The 21,863-nt window shown below is 39.0% G+C and overlaps 1 protein-coding gene across 1 annotated transcript in view; it reads right to left on the bottom strand.

Moving 5' to 3' along the window:
- Positions 1-1,813: 1,813 nt before the first annotated feature.
- Positions 1,814-21,863, bottom strand: part of Emb (embigin) — a 39,832-nt gene continuing 19,782 nt past the window's right edge. Inside the window, exons 3-9 of the mRNA XM_021659203.2 lie at positions 18,275-18,467; positions 18,073-18,158; positions 9,550-9,677; positions 6,402-6,681; positions 4,718-4,751; positions 2,818-2,872; positions 1,814-2,209 (exon numbers count right to left, since the gene is read on the bottom strand). Coding sequence (XP_021514878.1) covers positions 2,192-2,209; positions 2,818-2,872; positions 4,718-4,751; positions 6,402-6,681; positions 9,550-9,677; positions 18,073-18,158; positions 18,275-18,467 — 794 coding nt within the window. The 3' untranslated portion in view covers positions 1,814-2,191. The remainder of the gene's footprint in view (positions 2,210-2,817; positions 2,873-4,717; positions 4,752-6,401; positions 6,682-9,549; positions 9,678-18,072; positions 18,159-18,274; positions 18,468-21,863) is intronic.

The raw sequence follows: 21,863 nt of genomic DNA, 5'->3' as shown, positions 1-21,863 counted from the left end.
TTTATGGCATCATTAAATCTAATTATTATGTTGAAAACCCCTTCAACTGGAAAGATGAATAAAATTTCCTAGGTCTCTACTATATAAACTCAGGGTAGTTTTCCTGCTTCGGCCTTGGTGGTTTCCATTCAGTTTACACTTGGTCTTCAGACAATCCACTTATCATCTCCATGAAGCTAGTTAATAGAAACATTCCATTATAATCTAATGGTAATGGAATAATTTTCCAGAAGTACTCCAGAGAGACGCTGAAAGGCTAAAAATCAACTTAAAAAATGTGAGAACTTTTTCTACTTAAAGTTACTGTGATAACTTATCGTTAGAGAAATAAATAGCACACATTGCCCATTAACATTTCAGTGTATTACATAAGTATTTCAGATTATTTTACCTCTGGGTAGAATTTTTTTTTTTTCATGAAACCTATTTCAACTTAACTAGTGGTGACAAAACAAATGGACGATTCCTGCAAGAAAAGTTACTTCTTTGGGTCTATATATATCCAATCACACACTGTTTTGAGTGTAACTTACCCACTCAATTCAAGACTAATTATACTGCCTGCCAGAGATCATCAAGATGATCTTGTCAAACTGAGCGTGAATTAAGACAAAACAAATGTGTGGCTAAATGAGACTAAGGAAAGAACAGGACATCCATCACCAAGAGGAACATTCCAGTTCAATGAAAGCCACAGGCGCAGTTGAACTGTCTTATTAGAAAATACTGAATTTTGTTTCGCCAACAGTAAAGCAGCTGCCGTTAACAATTTTCTATGTATTATTCCTGCTAGTAAATGTTGGTAAACATTAGTCAAGCAAGATATTATGTAATTTTCCAGACCAGAAATCTTATATTTTTCTTAGCTAATACACAAGGCATATACTTCTATTGTTTCTATAGTTACTGTTAAATCAGTGGATTCTTTTTCCTAACCTATAATCCCCCAATCACCAAAGAGCCATGGAATTTTTTTTTTTACTATCATCCCAAGTTGGTCCCTCTTTGTTGCTGAGACTGTCCTTACCACTGCTGACCTGAAACAGTGTGCCACAACAAACAAACAAACAAACAAACAAAAACCCTGCAGCACAAGAGACACTAATATACTAACCAAGGCCCTACTTTATTTCATGTAAAGCCGCTGACAACTTTCTATCTCCATTCAAAGTTGAGCTGATTTGGTTCTATTAAGTCTATAAAATATCTCGGTCATGTTTCTCAAGTCAAGTCTACGGCATTTGCAGCAACATAAAGGAGTATATATACTAGGGATCCTGCCTATTAGGCAAAGGAATTATTATTCAAAAGCATGAATAATGCATTTTTTATACATTTATCCAGCTGTGGTCAGAAGCTAGATGGAAAATAAAGGTCTACAGAACCATGAGCCACAAAGGCATGAGGGCAGGAGCGTGTACACTGACTACATGGCTCTGCACTCTGAAACGTCGACACCAGGATGACTGATGAAGTCCAAACCCCATGGCAGAGACCAAGGAAAATGTCCTATTAGAGACCAAGAAGCACTTTGGCCTAGAGCTGAGAAAGCAGCGATGAGTGCAGTAATGGTGAGGTGCTCCGGGGCTGTAATGAGTACAGGGCAAGGGTAGGAGAGTAGTCCCTTATGTTGTACCATTATCTATGAAGCAAAATTACATCTTAGTGTAGAGACTGCAGAGAAGCCACCGTTATTGAAAAGTACGGTTTCTATTCCCTAAAGAAAACAAGTTCAATACCACCGGAGGATGACGTGATGTGAAAACCCTCCATAGGTAGTTATGGATGATTGGGGAAAACACTTTTAACACAATTGGCAAAAGCTGTCTCTTTAATAAATTCTTTGGTAATAAACAGATCTTTAGTGAACTTTATTTTCGGATTATTAACCAGTTCTGCTGATGTCTGTTCTGGTCCCGTGAACTCCCAGGCCAGGGCAAAATTTACTATCTAGGTTACAGCTCACAGAACACAGCTGAAACAATTTACCTTGCTTTAATGAAAAGCAATTACAAAACAAAAACACATCTTTAGGTAGAAGATGGCCTGTATCATTTATAAAGCTACTGCTGTGGATGTTGAGGCTGTTTTTGTCTTTAAAAAAAAAATCTAAAATTCAGATGTTCTTAAAAGAAAGGTGAAGTAAAAACTCTTTGTACATCTTCCCAAGGCGAAATGTTCCTTTCTGTATTCATTTCTCCACAGATTCCTGAGATAAAGAAGAATGAAACAGTTACTGCCATGCTCCCCTATAAAAATGGACAGTCATTTTAGCAAAGCAGAAAAGTGCTGTGAAGTGAGCTACTGCCAAAGCAAGTGGTAACAACTGTGAATAAATTAGGGAAGTTGGCTATGATAGATGAATTCATCAAATTGATGATATAGATACATATGGGAATAAATAGAGGTATAAATCAAGTTTGAGATGAGAATTTAAGAATTACATGAAAACTAGTCTAAGGAAACATATATTATATATTATTTAGTTATTATTATTTATTGAATTATATTCATTATTTAATTATATTAAATATTATATATTTATATAAAAACCATGAAATAAAGCTAGGTATGGTGGTACAGCCTATAATCCCAGAATTCAGTCTGAGACAGAAGTAGCACCTATTATCCGGCAGAAAAGTATACTATTATTTGTTAAGTCCACAGTTTCTTCTATTACTGTGTAAACAAATGTGTGAACAGGTGTATTAACACACATAGTATTAATGCACTCAGTCTTTCATGAACCTGAAAAATAAGGCTTACTATCCCAGCATACTGAATTTTACCTATTATTATCATTTAGAAGTAACTTACATTTTTTCTATGCCTGGGGACATTGTTTTCTATCCCGTTGCTATCATCTGATTTCCTGTGTCAAAAAAACAAAAACAAAACACCAGCTGTTCATTAAGTCAATGCAGTGTGTACTTCCTAGCCTAATGTAAACTCTAAAATGTCAGTGCAGACTGAATTCATTCTTCTTAACAGTGTTCTACTCATCATGTTGATTTTCCTTATGCCATCGCTTCGGGGGACCTGCTGCCACAGGCATCGGAACAAAGAGTTCCTTGCTCTACACAGAGGGGAAACTGAGTCTGCCCAAGAAAGAGTAGGACCATCGACATGTAGGCAATGGTAGCTCACATTGTTCTGCAACATGGAAGAGAACAATCAGGCGCTTTGTCAGTCTGTACAAGACGATGTCATAATTTGATGGCTGTTACATTAAATTAGAAGCAATTTATGGCCCCTCGCATCAGAACAGGATTACACAGATGAACTTTAGATTATTTTTTTTAAGATTTATTTATTATTTATACAGCATTCTGACTGCACACCAGATCTTACTATAGATGGTTGTGAGCTACCATGTGGTTGCTGGGAATTGAACAGGACCTTTGGAAGAACAGCAAGTGTTCTTAAACTCTGAGCCATTTCTCTAGCCCCTAGCTTTAGATTCTTCAGCATGACTACATGAGAAAACCGCTGAGCACAGTGAACACCAGTGGAAATATTGCGAGCAGGCCTATGTTCATGGAAGCTGTTATTATCAACCTGGGAAATCAGCCACCCAACCATGTATGTCACAACTCGAGTGTGGGAGTCCTGGATTGTGGGACAATGAATCAAATTAGTTTAGTCTTCATAGAGTTCCTAGAAATAAGTCACTACTTTTGATATTACATATTTATTTTTTAAATCTTTTTTTAACCAAGAGATTACAAAGGACAGGAATACCAAAACACATAAATGGTGTATGTCAAATATATCAAACATGGAACATATGAAAATAACTTTTGTGAAAATCAGTGGCCTAGGATTCTATTAGGATTACTTTGGGGAGGATTCGCATTTTCTGTTACAGATCTCTTTAGAGTAGAACATGAGGAGAGCTGGGAATAAAATGGTCATGTATCTGCTTCGGTTTATGGATAGTAGAGTTCTTCTGTTCCTCCAAACTAGAGAATAAAGGTGCCCTGAATCCTAGGCCAGCGATTTTCAATGTGACAGAACCAGAACTACTGGAAGATGTTTGTAGAAAATGCAGATGCCTAGTGCCAACCTAAGTGATTCTGAGCTGGGGGATCTAGTGAGGGCTGAATATTGTGTTCCTTTTTCTTTTTCCTTCATGTGGATATTTTGCCTGCATATGTGTGTGTACCACTTGTGTGCATATGCCTCTGGAAGGCAGACAGAACACCAAATCTGGAACTGTTGTTAGAGCCTGTTGTGAGGTGCCATGTGGGTACCAAAAATTGAGCCCACGTCCTCTGGAAGAGCATCAAATGCTCTCAGCCACTAGCACATCTCTCTAGCCTCAAGAACATTGTATTTTTATGCTTTCATCAGTGATCAAAAACAAAACCAAGGTAAAGAATCATTTACACAAATCACACTTACTCATTTCTGGTTACTTTGGACAAAAGTCTGCCCTACCCACTTACACAGATAAATTATTACTAATTCAACAAATGTATGTAGTTGTAGCCTCATGAACACTTAGCAGAAACAGAAGCAAAGAGCAGTAAGTGATGGAGGGGTAATCTCTGGGTACCAAACTTCATCATAACATGGATGTCTACAGAAAACAGCAGGCACATCACCATATTATTATGTTTTTTTTTTCTTGTTTCTAAATGCAAAAATTTCACTTCATTTCCTATCTATCTGCATGTCATCCAAGTGAAAAAAAATTAATAAAAGTAATACTTACAGCTGTTCAATTTGTTCAAATTCTTTCCCATCATCTGTAAAACAGAAAAGATATGGCGATTAAGCATGCAGTGCTATTTTTACATATTCAACTGGATCTGCTCCCTAACAACACGTTTCCATGGAAAGGAGAGACATCCCACCTTCAGTGACTCTGCCTGCCTCGGCTCCCTCTCAGCAGGATGCCTGCCAGACTTCACCTGAATCTCTGGTCAGGAACTGTTCAGAACCCTAAGATTGTTTGTTTGTTTGTTTTGTTTTTTCAAAATTATGATACCATTAAAAATTTTTAAAACTGTATGAAAAATCAGAAAAAAAGTAATATGTGACAATTTTTATCAAGGTTTTCTCATCCAATAGCCCAACAGATAGGGGCTAAAAACGGCACTTGACTTGTTTGGGAAACTAGAATACTTGATAAATACTTCAAAAAGATCTATCTAATTTTTTATGCATTATTCTACCTGCACGTGTGCTTGCATGCAAGAAGGCACAAGATCTCATTATAGATGGTTGTGAGTCACCATGTGGTTTCTGGGAATTGAACTCAAGACTATTAGAAGAACAGCCAGTGCTTGTAACCTCTGAGCCATCTCTCTAGCCCAATAAAATAATTTTTGAATGGACATGAAGACACAGCTTCATCATAAAGCACTTGCTGCAGGCGAATAAGGCTGGACGATAAATTCCCTGAGCCCACATAAGAAGTCAGGCATGGTAGGACACACTTGTAATGCCAGGCAGGGAGATGGGAAAGAGGATCCATGAAGCTCAGTGGTTGGTCAATTGAGCCTAATGGGTGAGTACCAAGTCAATGAAAGGCCATTATGTCAGAATGAAGTAGACAGAATTCCTGAGCTGACAATCAAGTTTATCCTCTGACCTCCAAATACACACACACACAGACACACAGACACACAGACACACACACACACACACGTGAGCTCCTACACACACAAGCAGTGCTCCAGACACACATGATTAAAATAAATTACTTAAGTGAAAAAAAAATCTTTGAGACCATTCATATTAAGCAATCAGGTTTTTTTTTTTGTTGTTGTTGTTGTTATATGTTGTTTCTAAATACAAGTGTCAACACACATTCTCTAAGAAGAAAGATAATTTTAACAAGAAAATTCTTCAAGATGAAACTAAGTCCATCAATCCAGGCTCCTAGACCATCACAACTATTGTTACAAACATAAATACTCAATATGAAATATTGTCACAAAGCATTTTTTGGTTAGTGTGTATGCGCACATCTATCTATATGCGTGAATGCAGGAATGCGTGAGCAGTGCCTAGGTACGAAGGTCACAGCGTCACCTCAGGTGCCTGTCGGTCTGTGACTTCTACCTGGACGGGATCTTTCTGCTCTTCTGTGTATGTCAGACTGGTTGGCCTGAAAACTCTCAGAGATCTCCTGCCTTTACCTCCCTCCTCTACAGAACATCCATTCATGTACTTAGCAGCAATGATGGTTAAGATGCTCATGCTAAGCATCTGTTTTTGTTTTTTCATGAGCTCTGGAGATTTCAATTCAAGTTCTTGTTCAACCAATGCTTTTACCCCTTGAGCCATCTCCCTAGCCCTTCCACCACAACTTGTAAGTGAGGATAACGTGGTAAGCCATAACACCTATCATAGTTAAGCGATGATGTAATACAGAAGGTAGGAAATCTTACCTGGGTCATTCTTTTTCTTTTGTGTGTACACTTCACAAAGCAGAATGATGGCCACTAGAAGAATGACTTCAGCAATTATCGCGAGAAATGGCTTGAGGGGCACCATGAAGCTCAGCACAACCAGCTCAATGTGTTCTTCACTCTCACCTAACGGGAAGGTGGCGCGGCACCAGTAGGAGCCTCCATCTTCCTCCAAAAGATGCTTTATCTTGAGCTTTGTTTGGTTGGCATAGGAGTCATTTATAACATACTTATCATCCATGTGAGCATCAACAGGAACCTAATGCAAGGAGACATTAAAATCCTTACATAATGCAAAAGAGATCCGCGTCCCGTGTGACTGAGTTCTGAGCAAGGCTGAAAGACGGAGCCAGCAAATCCACTTACTGGAAAGGGGCATATTAAAATTTATGAGGCATTATATAAAACAGACCTTTAGAGGCATATCAGGAGGTTGGTATTACAGTAGTAAGCAAGGGGGAAAAAGTGTACTCAGCTGTAGAGACTTAGCCCTGAATGTCTGAACCTACAAATATATGTGCAGGTCATCAGTAGTGGCAGAACATTTCCAGTCATCTTGGTTTTTCATTCTAATGGATGACTAGCTCTCCCCAACAGAAACAGACACAACAGGGGCCAATATTCCTCTAAAGATTTTTACTGCAGTCGCTCCTCTGAAGATAGATCACCAACCTAATAACAGAGTTTCCTACACCGAAATTGCAGCTGAAATCTTCAACGCTTCTTAGCTAATGCATGGTAGGCCTCCAATGGCCAGCTCTCTGTGTTCCTCTCATGTCCCGGTTTCCTTCTCTCCCAGATAGACTGGCTTCTGAGTTCTGCTGAGTTTGCCTCAGGCCATTGCACAAAGCCATACTTGGAAGCTGTTATACTTAATCTATTTAAATTAAATTTTATTCTCAGGACATTTGGTGCTTTTACAGCTCTATCACTCAACTGAGAGGTTCAATAAATGCTAATCTGCATACAAATGTTCTCAGAGGTTATCCAAGGAAAAATTCTCTGCAAATGTATTTGCCACAAGGGGGAAAAAAAACGACCATGGCCCATCTCTTTGTACAGAAGCAGCATGACAAAACCAACGAATGAATCAAAGACAATAAATCAAAGGACTGAATTTTAAGGAACTTCAGAGATAATTCTGAAACAGATGATGACTTATATTTTGGAATGATACTTGACCTAAAGTGTTGACCTGTTACCCCTTCCCTGCCCCTCTCTCACAGCTGATTTTGACCAGGATTACTGCCGAATTAAGGGATAATTCATGCAGCAGGCCCAGAAAAGCACAAGGATGCAGAAAAGGACACTCTATGATTTTAACAGAAGCTGACTTGGGCTCCAGTTTGTCTGCTATCACACAGGCATGAACTTATTAGGCTACATTTTCCAAATACTACAATTGATATTTCTTTCCACAATTTGTTTCAAAATCATTTGCAGATACTTGTCCTAATAATCAACATGACAAAAGGCAGAGGATTCGTTGCTTAAGATGACTCCTGTATGATCAAGGTCTATTTTTATGAAATATTAAAGCAATTTTATCCCAGACATGCTCTTTCCCAGGCCCTTTCTCCAAAGCATCAACTTTGTTTCAGAGGGAATTTGATACCTCAGTGGAAAATTTGTTTTTGTTTCATGTGTTCCATATAGAATTACCACTAGATCACCATGTCTCAAGTTTTAAGCCTTTGAGACTATCTGGGAGAGGATAGAGAAATTTTATCCACTGGATACTCGTCACAGCAGCTCTACAAAGTCTTAGATACATACGCTTTGAAAAGCAGTGTTTCACTCCTTTCCAAATGTGTCAGATGCCCCAAAGGGACAATGGTACAACAAAGACTAAGTCTTACGTTTTTGTACCAAATTTCCATTTTTTTTTCTCAAATGGTGAACATTACACGCATACTGTGACAGATATTTCAGGAGATGAGTTGGAAAAGAAGCCTGGGATTTTGTTTTCTGTTTCCCTAGTTACTGGCAAGAAATGAAGCTTCTGTGATAAAATTATTTCCAACCTAGTCAACTAAAAATGCTTTCGTTTTGCCTCATAATAGAGTCTGGGATACCATCAAAGTCCCTTTAAATGGCTTAATAACACAATGATTATCCTGCTCCTGCCTCTCACAGGTCCGGGATTATAGGTGTATGTCTCTACACCAGGTAAAATTTCTCTCTCTTTTTATTTTCAATTTTGTTTTGTAGCATGCTCCAAGGCCTTGTCCAGTCTGCTTTTACCTGGCACCATTTCTTTGATCCAGACTAAACATATGACAATCCTCCTGTCTCAGCTTCCTTGGTATGCACAACCATGCCCACCCTGTAAATGATTTCTGATTCTCTTTCAAAGAATTTAAATAACTCACAAAACCAATAAGAGTAATAGTTATAATGATAATTTTATAATGCAATGACCAAGATAGCAATTATTATTAATTATTAGCTAATAAGACACTAAGAACTTCACATATAATGTAATATGCTAAGAATATCCAATGACAACTCCATTGATCACTGTGCTTTCTTGGTCATTGCAAGTTATAACAGAAGTGTTAGTTCTAAGACTTTTGAGTCAGCTATAATCTTATTTCTGAACCAGAAGGTGTTTTGTTGTCTTCTTCAAATGAGAGAAAAAAAAAGATATATAGTGTTTGTACATGTGTGTACATGTCTGTGGATCTATAAGCACATTTATGTGTCATGTATGTGGAGGCCACAGATAAGCATCAAGTGCCTTCCTCAACTGCTCTCCACTTTTTTCTGAGGCAGCCTCTCAGTGAATGTGCCAGCAAGCAAGGACTGTCCTAACTCCCCTACCCTCATTCTTGGATTACAGGTATACCCTGCTTTTTACCTGAGTAAGATGTTGGTCATCCTGCTTCAAGTGCAAACACTGCAACCAACTGAACTGTCTTCCTGGCCCCAGCAAATACGATCTTTTTTTTTTAATCGTTTATTTAATTTTATTCTCTGTGCAAAGTGTCAGAATCCATGCAAATGGAGTCACAGACAGTTGTGAGTTGCCACGTGGGTGCTGGGAATTGAACCTGGGTCTTTCGGAAGAGCAGAGAGTGCTCTTAACCACAGAGCCATCTCTCCAGCCCAGGAAATACTATCTTACCCGAACACTTCCATTACTCGTGTACCAGGTCCAGTTTAAAGGAAGAGCACTCTGCGTCTCACACTTCAGCACCGTAGAATCCCCGACGTAAGTGATCAATGGCTTATTCTTCCCGTGAACTTTTGGTACTAAGAAGAATAAAATAAAAATGTATACTACTGAAACTGTTTAAGGAAAAGAAATGGACTAAATCTAAGGACATTTTCCCGCTTCATTTTCTTACTGATGCATCACTTTCTGCATGTAGTTGTTTGTACATAAAAGGAAACAAGCTTGCAGCCGTTATGACACGTACCAGCACCAGTGGCAGTAGCAGCTCCAAAAGAACTGTCTGCAACGTACAACTTGAAGAAAAGCCTCCAGTGATTAAAACTATAACCATTCCAAGTCTGCAACAAACTAATTTATTTTGCTCGAGCTAAAAAAGGAGCTTCCTGTTTTCAAGGTTGTTCTTTCTTCCCACCAACTGTGATGCTGGAACACTTCCTTCAAAGATTTACCCTTAACAGACACGAGTCAGAAGTCAACATTTTCATGCTAGGAAATATCCCCAGAGTTGGAGAAAGTGATAACACAAAGGAATGGAGAAAAGGAAAAAGAAAAAAAGTCAAAGGGAAGCGAGGATATGTCTCCATGCCGAGGGCTTGTCCCCCACGCACAAAGCTCTGCATGTGTGCCAGCACTGTCAAGGGAAAACTTAAAGAAAAGCACAGAAAACAAATGAGATTTGGAAACATATTTGCATTACTACGTCAAATGGACATACACTAACATTAATCATGGCACTTTTTTTAGTCAAGAAAGTTTGAAGCATATATAATCATTAACAATATTAATGAACACAAAAATCAGAAAAAAGCCAGATTTAAAGAAGTGAACAGTTTGCTTAAAGAAATGCCAACATATGAACACAAGTACTCCATAAATAGCCCCGAGGTGAAATTCAGCCCCCATTCTCACAGTGACTGTGTAGAAGAAGCAAAGACAACTTTGATTTTCTTTTTTTCTAGTTTTACCAATTTTAAGTTGTTGTTTTTTTTTTTTTTAATTTTCTGTTGATTAGGATAATCAGCAAGGAAAAAAAATAGACAAAACTACAATGTCTAAATGTCATATCACGGTGTCAAAATTTACAGGTGATTTTAACTTCCAGTGAAGAGATTAGAAAGACTTTCAACTGTTACAGCTCAATGTCTAGGGTAAACATGCTGTCCATGGGCCCTTGAATTTTCTTTTGACATACTGAGCACGGGCATGATGCATGAGTTGTAAAGATTAGAAAGAAAAAACATTGATAATGACTGGAAAAGAAGTTAGGGCATTAATAACTAGACAAGGATAAAAAATATAATTTCCTTTGTGGGTTCTGTCCTTAGGTTAGCAACACAGCAAGGACAGAGGCAAGCCTTCTATTTGTAACTATTTAAAGTGAAACCAAATCATTGGCTTTGATAAAATTATACATAGCATCCTTATCCTCTTCTGGGCTGCTGGCTGATCAACAATGTGTAACAAGGCCCTGTCAGTAGTAGAGAGAGGCATGGGAGGTGAAGGATGCCAGCATGTCAAATAATGACAGGGCAGTCTCTAAGTCAGTGCTGTGATGGCTTAAATAAGAAGTGTCTTCCATAGTCTCTGGCGTTTGAATACAGTCCCCAGCTGGTGACTGTTTAGAGGGGCTTACGGTGTGGCTTTGCTGAAGGCAGTATGTCACTGAAGGCAGATTTTTTCTGTGATGTGAGCCCTCAGCTTCTGCCCTGGCCACAACCACGCTTCCCTGCATGATGAACTCTTACATCTCCGGAACTATCCGCTCAAATAATCATCTCTAAGTTGCCTTGGTCATCGTGCTTTGCTACAGTGACAGACACTAGTTCTCAGACTCTTCATAGCACAGGAACATGTTTTGAGTAAACTAAATGGTCTACACTTTTACAGAAACCAAAGATGTGAACTACCAATCAGGCATTGCAATAGAGGCAACCACTTCACGACATTGCTGTGGGACACAAAGAGGTGAGGAAATATGACCAGTCAGTCTAAGGTGCTTGGATTCTGGTTACCCCACCCAGAAGAACCTGGTGGGCCTGACATGGCTGGAAGAGCCTAGCATCCCTTTTCCTAACTCACGCGTATGCCTCACTGACACCTGTTAAGTAAGTAGTTAAGATAATCCTAATGATTATCTTCAAAGAGCAAGTGTTGGAAGGAGTCAGCACTGTTCTAACAATGTGATGAAGATTTAGGGCCAGGAAATAAACATTTGGCATACACGGCAGCTTTGCTATCCACAGGTATCTGATGAGTAGAGCATTATACTCCTCAAGTTTGTGGTAAAGGGTTAAACTGGAGTTCAGCAAGTAAGTGGAAAGTGCTTAGTTCATGATAACTTTTGTTGAGATTATTCCCTGATACGGCTCCCTTCATCACGTTTTCCTACAATTAATGGCTATTCCCTGAATATGCAGTGTCATTATCCATCTTAATAAGAACATTTACCATCCCACGTGGTGATTTTCAGTCAGCTAGCCTTTGGGGTCAGAGGAGCGATAACTTCTACAGGGGAAAGATGGAGAACTGTAATTCACCTATGCACATCTTAGAACTGTGAAGACATCTGAAATCACCCAGGAACAGAGAGAACATTAAACTGAGTTTCTGTGTGCTTCACTCAGACCTTCTGGAAAAGGAGATGACAAGGAGTGGAGAAACATTAGTTCCAGGCCCTGGGGAGAGTCGAGGCCTACCCAAATACCATACAGCAGACATTTTTCCATTGATGCCACGAGACAAGCTCTACACCACTCAGGCTGCACAGCCAAGTGCGTATAAGACTAGACATGCTGCGGTTCAGCAGAAATGGTGACAATTTAAACCAGGGTGCTGAGCTAGGTCCTTATCAATGAGAAGAAACCTAACTGGTTAAAAAAGACCTGAACCATCCTTCTCCTAGACCTATTCAGTATACATGAAAGGTTACACGAAATAATCATTTTACACATTATCAAGTTTAAGAGGGAAGAGGAAATACTGCACTCACAACACATATTTTATAATGATAAAATACAAAAAAAAAGACAGCAATTTAATAAAACCAAAAACTGAAAGTCTAAATGAACTTAAATGAAAAGGGGTAAGGCAAGAGACAGCTCCCATATTGGTGGACCCAAACAGGCTACTCCTATATGCTTAAGCCAACATCGTTGGTCTTATAGCTCCTGCCTCAGAACTCATTTATATATCCAGATGGCTCAGAAATGGAGGAAACTAAAGGCTGTGTGAAAACTAGAAGCAATTCCTAGATCCAAGGGAAAAAACAGACCATCTGCCTTAAAACTAATATAACGAGGATATTTTAAGTTATTGAGGAAAAGGAAATGATTAAATATCAAAACGTTAAAGGCTCAATTAGGCGGAATCCCAAAACATTTTATTCTGATTTGTTTTTCTTATGGCGAGGTCAATTTCTTCATCAAAGACTGACGGTAGGAGCTGCCTAAGACTAGGCTGGTCAGTGGATGGAGGTCTCTATTAGACTCCACAAATAGTCCTTTCTTTCATTCGGCACTCCTGTTCCTAGCCATGAGAGCGGGACTGCGAATACTTGCTTATAATATTTGCTGGTATCATGGCACACACTGGCTGGTCTGTCTCCTAAAACTGGGAAATTAGAGACATAAATAACGCCATTCCTGTTGACTATTTCGTTTTTTCCCCCCTACCTCAGAATAATCACCTTTCTTCTCCCTTGTCATAAGCCCTAAGCTGAGTTCGGGCCGTAGAGAACAGGTTAGTCTACTCTGACTACAGTTAGTAAGCCCTTGCTGCCCACACTGTCAAGTCTTCCCAAGATTTGCTACAATACAAGCAAGGCTTGTATTCCTGGCTAGCCAATAATCACGTGACCTGGCTCTGTTTTCACGCAGATTTCATTATCTGTGGTGTGTCATGACGAGGGGAGTCTGGGAAGCAAAAGCAGGGGACTAAACTATTCCTTGATATCCTGATGAAGCACCCTCACCCTCCCAGCTGCACCCCACATTCTCACCAGGCTCCTTCACAAAATATGCAAAACTTGGTGAGGCTCTGCAGCTGATGTGATGTATGGTGCTGCCATGTTTGAGGGCAGACGGTTCACTCTGGCAAGTAGAAGCTCACCATTATTTGGGAAGAGATGTAAGTCGGGGATCAGTAGAAGAACACTGATCAGAACTTGCCTAGCCCCACCAGACCTAAAATGGAGTTGAGCCACATTTCTCAAGGTGCGTGTGGAGAAGCAGAGAGGGTACTTTTGAAAGCCTATTTCATTGCCTCCTTGTGTCAGGTTCAGCTCACCATTAGGTTACAGCTGCTCTACCAGGCAGATTCAAACGCCAAGCACCAGCCAGGGAGCCAGTTTCTGCTATCCCAGGCTCTTTATTGTCTAGGCACGCTCTTTCTCAAACTCGGCACGTCTCAGTTAGGGGTTTCTACTGCTGTGATAAAACACGGTGACCAAAAGCAAGCCAGGGAAGAAAGGGTTTGTTTCAGCTCACAGCTCTTGGGTCACACTCCATCATTAAAGAGGTAAGGACAGGTACTCAAAGCAGGACGAGGACCTAGAGGTAGGAATGGTTGCCAAGCCACGGAAGAGTACTGCTTCCTGGCTTGCTCCCCACGGCTTTGTCAGCCTGTGCTCTCACAGTACCCAGGATCAAAAGCCCATTGTTGACACCAACAAAGTGAACTGGGCCCTTCCACATCGGCCAACCATCAAGAAAATGCACCAGAGGCCATCTGATAGGAAGGAGCATTTTCTCAATTGAGGCTCCCTCTTCCAAAATGACTCTAGCTTTTGTCAAATCAACATAAAACTAACCAGCACAGCATGCTTCCTTCTCAAGATTAGGTCACACTTTTAGCAGGAAATTACGTGTTGAAACATGACCAAAAGACTGACGATTCTGTAAACTAAAAATCAAAAGTGGGGAAGTAAATGTTTGGATGGGGGGGGCAGGAGAAACTTTATTGTCTAGTAAAGCTCTGAGAAGATGTTCCAGACACATGACAGGTAGTGAGAAGGGCTTTTTTGAGGAAACCGGGTATTCTGTAAGGGCCTGGTAGGGAGCCATGACTATGCTCTTAAGCCGGTCCATCTGAACACAGGGATAAGGCTACAGGCCACATATATGACATTGGGTGACAATGCAGAGGCAGAAAAGCCAAACCCCTGAAACATAATCCCTTTCTCTCATTCTCCTCTGTATCTTGACTGTCTTCTAGACTAACGTTCTGCAGATCTGGCGGAGAGTTAGAGCCTGGTTAAACAAGAAGCCTTTCCTAAAGCTCTGTACTTGCACATACACAGCCTAGAACAGCGGCGGAAAGTAATGCTCATTTCAAGGGCAATTAGATATTAGATATTATATGAAGTAAAGGCAGCTAAGACAGTTATGGTGGCTCTATTAGGCTACTTCCCACACCTTCACATCAGGAAAGTTCTCAGGGGAGACAGATGATGACTGATCTAGAGCTCAATACATGCTATGTTAACAAATTCTCACCATTAAATTTTTGCATTTTCTATTATGATATATGTTTTAAATGATATATTTATTTGTATTTTGTCTGGACATATGGATCCTCTGGTACTAGAGTTACAGACAATCGTGAGCTGCCACATGGGTGCCAGGAATTGAACTCAGACCTTTGGAAGAACAGGCAGTGCTTTTAAACACTGAGCCATCTCTCTAGCCCCACTTGTTTTTGATTTTTGAGACAAGGTTTCTCTGTGTAGCCTTGGCTGTCCTAGAACTCACTCTGTTGACCAGGCTGGCCTCAAACTCAGAGATCTACCTGCCTCTGAACCCCAAGTGCTGGGATTAAAGGTGTACACCACAACTGCTCAGCTTGTTATGAGACTTTTGATATTAAGCAATGTTAGAAGTTTTTTTTCTCTGATAATATCTGACCCAACACTAATTAACACTCATGTCACCATTTGTGGGTGGCACATGATTCCCCAAGTGTTAGCAGCTGAACTTCTACTCTCCTGCTCTGGCTGTCATCCAGGCAGGCACACTGAGTCAGCAGAAGATAATGTTTCCATCATACTCATCAGTAATATGTCACGATGACACATCAGTCAGCTCCCCTAAAAGCAGAAGCAGGGTAAATTGTTCCAAGGGCTAATCTCAGGAGCTGGGCTTGACTCATGCAGTTTATGGCAAAAGTAAAATAAAATGGAGAAAAAGGAGAATCTCAGCTCAATTGACATCAGAGGATGAAACTAGCTTTTTAATCCATATTCATTTGTAATAGTGATAAACAAGATCTTTCTCCCTAGGAAGAACAATAAGCAAGCAGTATAAATGATGTTTATAAAAATATACACTATTACATAAGCTTAACAGACCTAATAACGTAATAATTATAAAATAAATTGTGGGACAAATGCCTTTGAATTCTACTCAAAATTATTTCTCCAAGCAATAATCAATTTTAAATGTAACTACAGAGAATTATTTTTAGCAAGGATTCTCTAGAAGAACCCAAAATTATTAATTTTATAAATATCTTCAGGACATAGTACATCCTTACAAGTTACATTAATGCTAAGTGGGCATTAAAAACAAATGAGTTGAATTAAACTGCTTCAAGCAAATTTTAAAAGTAAATATGCAACAGATTTTTGCAGCCCTGAAAAAGGATTAAAACTTGTGATGAAGGTGAGCAAGCGTGGTGGCACATGCCTGTCTTCTGCTTTTATACTGTAAACGTTCCACTTTCCCTCATTTTTGACCTAACTCTGCTTTTGGACCTCAGCTGGAGACAAAGGTTAGTACCCTTTGTGATAAGAACCATGAAGAAACTATAAACACGGGACACATACCTCAATATAACAAAAACATATACCGGCATCCTTTATTATTCTAAAGCCTCTCAGTATTGGGAAATGGAAAATGCATCTGCACTAAAAATCAGGTTAAACAAGGTATCTATTGAGTACAGAAATGGAAGACAGTAGAAGAAACAAGCGAAGAAACAGACACAAAGGAGACACAAAGTTGGTGGGGGTGGGCGTAATAGACCCTGTAGTCGCCACTAGAAAACTCTTAGATCTGTTAATACCTTGAACAAAAGAGCAGATACAAAAGCCAACGTACAAAATTAGCTTTTCACATGCCAATAACAAATCCATACAGTAACCTCACTCACAACAACCTTAAAAAACAAGAAACAAAAACCCAGAAGTAACCTAAGGAGGTGCAAAACCTTTCTTCACACTGAAAAGCGGTAGACACTGAGCGAGGAAATGGAAGAACAGCCTAAGTGATGGGAGATGACCATCATGGACCAGCAGAATTAAAGCTGGGAAAGTAGCTTCATGAGCAAAATAGTCTACAGACTCAACACAATGATTATCGCATTTCCAACGTCATTCTTCACAAAACTAGAAAAGACAACCCTAAAATACATCAGTGGACGTGTCTATGTTTTTGTTCTTTGTTCACTGGAACGAAGAGAAAAAGTGGGGTGGGGTAGAAAGGAAGTAGGCAGGTGGAGGAAGAAAAAAATGAAAGAAAGAATAAAAGAGAAGGGGAATAGGAGGAAGGCAAAGTAGGAAAAATAAAAGGAAAGAAATGAAGGAAGGAAGGGAAGCAGGAAAGTACACCATAACTCCTGTTGCACAAGTTAAATCAGGCAACAGAGGAAAGAAGCTGAACAGAAAGCACATGTAATGTTTTCCAAGTATGACACTAGTTTCTGCAACTGGAAAGGCCAAAGTGAATTATTTCAAGGATGTATTATAATTCCCGAGTTGCAATAATTAAAAAAAAAAAAAAAACTAAACAAAGTCTGCAGTCTGAGTACACAGGGGACTTTCCAGGGACATGGGAGTGGACTGGACCAATCAGAAATCAAACAGAGACGAAGCAGGCCATTCTGCTATGGATTTGCACAACATCCATGTTATCAGGCTTCAGAACTGTTAGAGAAAACATAACAGACTAGATCACTGGCAAATTAGTGTGACACAAACAAAGCCTTAAGCCACTGCTATGACAACAGACTCCATTTACCAAAACCCAGCAAACTGTGGTTTACTAATCTAACCACAAAATGTTGGTTTTCCATGAAGGTAATACCAAAACTTAAATCTCTCAACCTGGGAATGCAGGAACTCAGAACCTAATCTAGATGACTGTTCTCAAATCTTGAAGTTTAGAGGGATAAATTAATAAATAAATTTAAGACATATACAGGATTTACGAAAATCCTGTATATCCTTGGCAGCTGGCCTTTTGAACTAAAGTCTGTATTTTAAGCTAAGAGATGAAAAACAAAACAAACAAACAAAAAAACCGATGGAAAAAATAAGGGGTGAGTAGGGAAAGTCAAAACCATGGTCAAGGGACTTGGGACTCAATGAAAAGCAAATGATTTTCTTGCAGCTAATCTACATTTATTACCATAATAATTACCTAAAACCCTGGGGACATGAGAAACGAAGAACATAATTCTGAAGTTATAAATACTGACCTTTGATATTAAATGTTCCTCTGTGTCCCTTTTTTCCAAAGAAACAAGAATAATTTCCCAACTGGTTGCTATTAAAAACGATGAACCTAGAGATAATTAAGAGTTATTAATACAAGCTTATTTCTCAAAAATATTTAATAAAAATGAAGATAGGTGGCTAAGCAGACTGTGGCTGGCAGTGTGTACCCTATTATGTACATACCTGTACTGACTGCACAAGGTGTTTCCCATTTTAGTTGTGTTGAAAGCATCAGTATTCTCAAGGAGCTCATCACCTTTTTTCCAAGACACATTCACTGAATTCAAATTCTCAGTTGTTGTGAACTGACATGTGAGTTCCAGGTCAGAAGGCCTTTCCAATGTGATGTTTTTTTCTACTGGTGCTGTGGACTGTTCTGTTCATCACAGAAGAACAAGGAATTATTTTAAATGTTACATTTGTAGGCAAACTCAATATATACAAATATATATTTACCTTTTAAAAATAACATGTAAACAAACCATTTAAATAACCAGCAGTGGCCTACGGTCTGACAGATACTTAATGCCCTTCATTCAACTGAAGAATGGCTCTTCTGTAATACAGATCTGGTTCTCTTCCCTACTTTCCTTTACAGGCAAAGCTTAAGAAAAGTTTCCTTGCAACTTTAACAGAATCACAAAAGCCTGCGTCTGTCATATCTGTCTCCTTTAATTATTGATAGCTAAATGACAGAAGAAAGAGCTACTGAGAATACTCCAAATGCTAGGACATACACTGGCATGGACAGATCGAAGAACTGATTTAACTGCTCAGTAGGCACATAGCCTTGGCAGTTACAGTCATGTTTGAAAAATTGAACTAATGTTATATTATCTTCTGTCCCTCTCCATCTCCATAAAACCATGGAGAACTGTTTTGAATATCCTGGGTCTTTTGAGTTTCCATATAAAATTTAGGATTTTTTTTTTCAGTTTTTGTGAATAACCGCATTAGAATTTTAATGGGAATTATGTTAAATCTGTAGATTGCTTTTTATAGGATGGCCATTTTCACAGTATTCACCCTACTAAACCATGAATGTGGAACTATTTTCTGGCATCTTCTTCAATTTCTCTTTTCAGTGCCTTGTACAAAATTTTCATTGCACAAGTTGTTCACTTCCTTGGTTAGATTTATTCCAAGATATTTTAGGTTAATGTTAATGATATTGCTTCCCCAAGGTTTTTCTCGGTGGGTTTAATCATCAATATACAGAAAGACTACAGATTTTTTTGTTTTAATTTTGTATCCTGCTACACTGCTGAATGTGTTAATCAAGTGTAGTTTTCCGGCAGAGGCTGTAAGGCCCTTTATGTCTGAGAATGATATGATTTGCAAATAAAGATACTCTGACTTCTTCCTTTCTTTTCTGTATCTGTCTCTTATCTTTTACTTGGCATTAAGTACTGTTGAACAGAAGTGGGGGGAGTGGATGTCCTTGTTTTATTCTTGATTTAGGTAGAAATGATTTTTCTTTGTTTTTCTGTTTAGGAGGATGTTGGTCTGTGTCAGAAATGGGTTACTCTATTGGAGTTGTTGGCCAGTGAGATCACATAGACCCTCCAATATGACATTCTATTACCAGTGTTCTTTGTCCAGAACTTGGCACTAAAACCCTCTTGTTAAAGACATCAGATATTTGAGTCATGGAATGTGAAAAAAAAAAAATCAAGCTGGCATTGACCTGTAAGCTTCACCCTTAGTGGCCAGCTTTCATGATGCTGAAGATGTTATGCAAGCTACTGGAGGATGAAAGAAACCAATGTGCTCTAGCTGTGGAAGCTGCTAGCTAAAACAGCGACTGGCCTAGCAAGATATACCAACCAGTACAATAGTCGCACAGATGCCATGGGAGTAACCATGACAAGATTTAAGGACCACTCCTCAAAATGAGGCCTGTACCTGCTATCATTATCAAGGTTCAAGAACCTGTGACTAGGCTTTGCTTTGCCAATGGAAAAGAGCATTCAACTGGTTATACTTATGGTGATGTAAACGATAAATATCCCCCATAGTCTCAGGGATTTAGATATCTGGTCTCCAGTTGGTAGTGCTGTTTAGGCAGGTATAGCCTTGCTTGAGAAAATAGGTTACCAAGGGTGAGCTTTGACAATATATCTGGGATTATAAACTTTATCCTTAATCCCTTTCTGTTTCTGTTTTCTGACTACAAATAAGTAAGCAAATTCATTCGAACATATTTTTCTATTATGATGTTCTTCCTGACAGATCCAGAAACAATGGAGGCAGAGAAACCTCTCAGAACTGAGACAAAATAACTCCTTCCTCTTTTAAGTTCTTGCTCCAATATATTTATCACAGAAAGAAAACTGATATACTAATAAAAAATATGGACATACAAATATACACACATATACTCTTGAAGTGGTCTAGAATACAACAATAAAATAGAACAAACACTATTTGAGTTCCTGAAATCATTTAACTAAACAGTGAGCCTCCCCAAAACACTGAGAATGGATTGATTGTAGAAAAGTCCACTCCTCAGGGAAACGGATCAGCATGCCTTACATCACGCCTGAGCAAACATGGCCACAAAACTATCACGTGGCCTGTGTTTCTCCCACAGATGATGTATCCTTACAAAAGGTCATTCTTCCTTTTCCATAAATGGCCTTCCTCTCCCTCTCCTTCTACACTCAAAAATGTTAAAACACATAAGTGTAGAGAAAATTATGTTAAGCAAAATGTCAAGCACAAGAATTTAAATGCAAATTTAAACTGAAACAGCCTATTTGTGTGAGATTTTAAAAAGTTGATTGTCTACAAGAACAGAGTAGAATATTTTCCTAATTTGCTTTCTATGTTGTTCTGGTAAAGCTTTCTGACCCAAAGCAACTTAGAAGAGAAAGGGTTTGTTGGGCTTATGATTACATTCCACATCAAGGGAAGCCAAAGCAGGAACCACCGGGCAGGACAGAAGCAAAGATCGCGGAGGAATGCTGTTTGCTGGCATGCATCCCCAGCTTGCTCCGCTTGTTCTGCTAGGAAACCTGGTAGCACCTTCCCCATATCAATGACCAATGAAGAGATTTTTCCACAGATGTTCCACACGCCAACCCAAAGGAGCCAGTTCCTCAGCCGAGGTTCCTCCTCTCTGGTAACTCTAGTTTGTGTCAAGATGACAAAATAATAATAATAATAATAATAATAACACAAATAGTATTGTCAGAGGCTGAAAAGGGTGGGTAAAAAAGGAGAGGAACAAGAACAGTCAACAGAGCCAAAATATAATAAAAATGGACAGAACTCCAGTAAGCACATACCTTAAGTCATTTAAGTACATTTTAAAACCGTCACAAAGTGCTTTAAGTAGTACGAGGCCCAGAGCTTGCAAATGCGAAAGTGTAGCTAGTGAACTGTTTTGTAAGAAGACTCTAAAAGTAACTGCTATTTAACTGCAAAACTGATGAACTGAATTTATGCCCCTCGCTGGTACTGAAAGGCCTTAACAGCCAAATTATGTAGGGTGAAAACTAAGTGAGTAAAACTGAAAGATTCTGGTATTCCTGCGTATCTACTGAGAGCCACCAACATACCAGAATTACAGTAGGAACCAGTAATGAGAAAGTATTTAAAGGTCAACTATCTTTAGTCTTGAGATTATTTTTTTCCTACACATTTTCCTCACATTTAGCCCTGGGTACTCTTAAAATTGAGCTCTCTCCGTAAATGTCTACATTACACAATTTCTCCCAAAAATTAGCTGTTCTGTTTTTTGTTTTTTCCTATATCCCCATTTCAATAC

Source organism: Meriones unguiculatus, chromosome 6 (assembly GCF_030254825.1).
Source record: "Meriones unguiculatus strain TT.TT164.6M chromosome 6, Bangor_MerUng_6.1, whole genome shotgun sequence".
Lineage (NCBI taxonomy): Eukaryota > Metazoa > Chordata > Mammalia > Rodentia > Muridae > Meriones > Meriones unguiculatus.
This window is presented reverse-complemented; position numbering and strand designations above follow the sequence as displayed.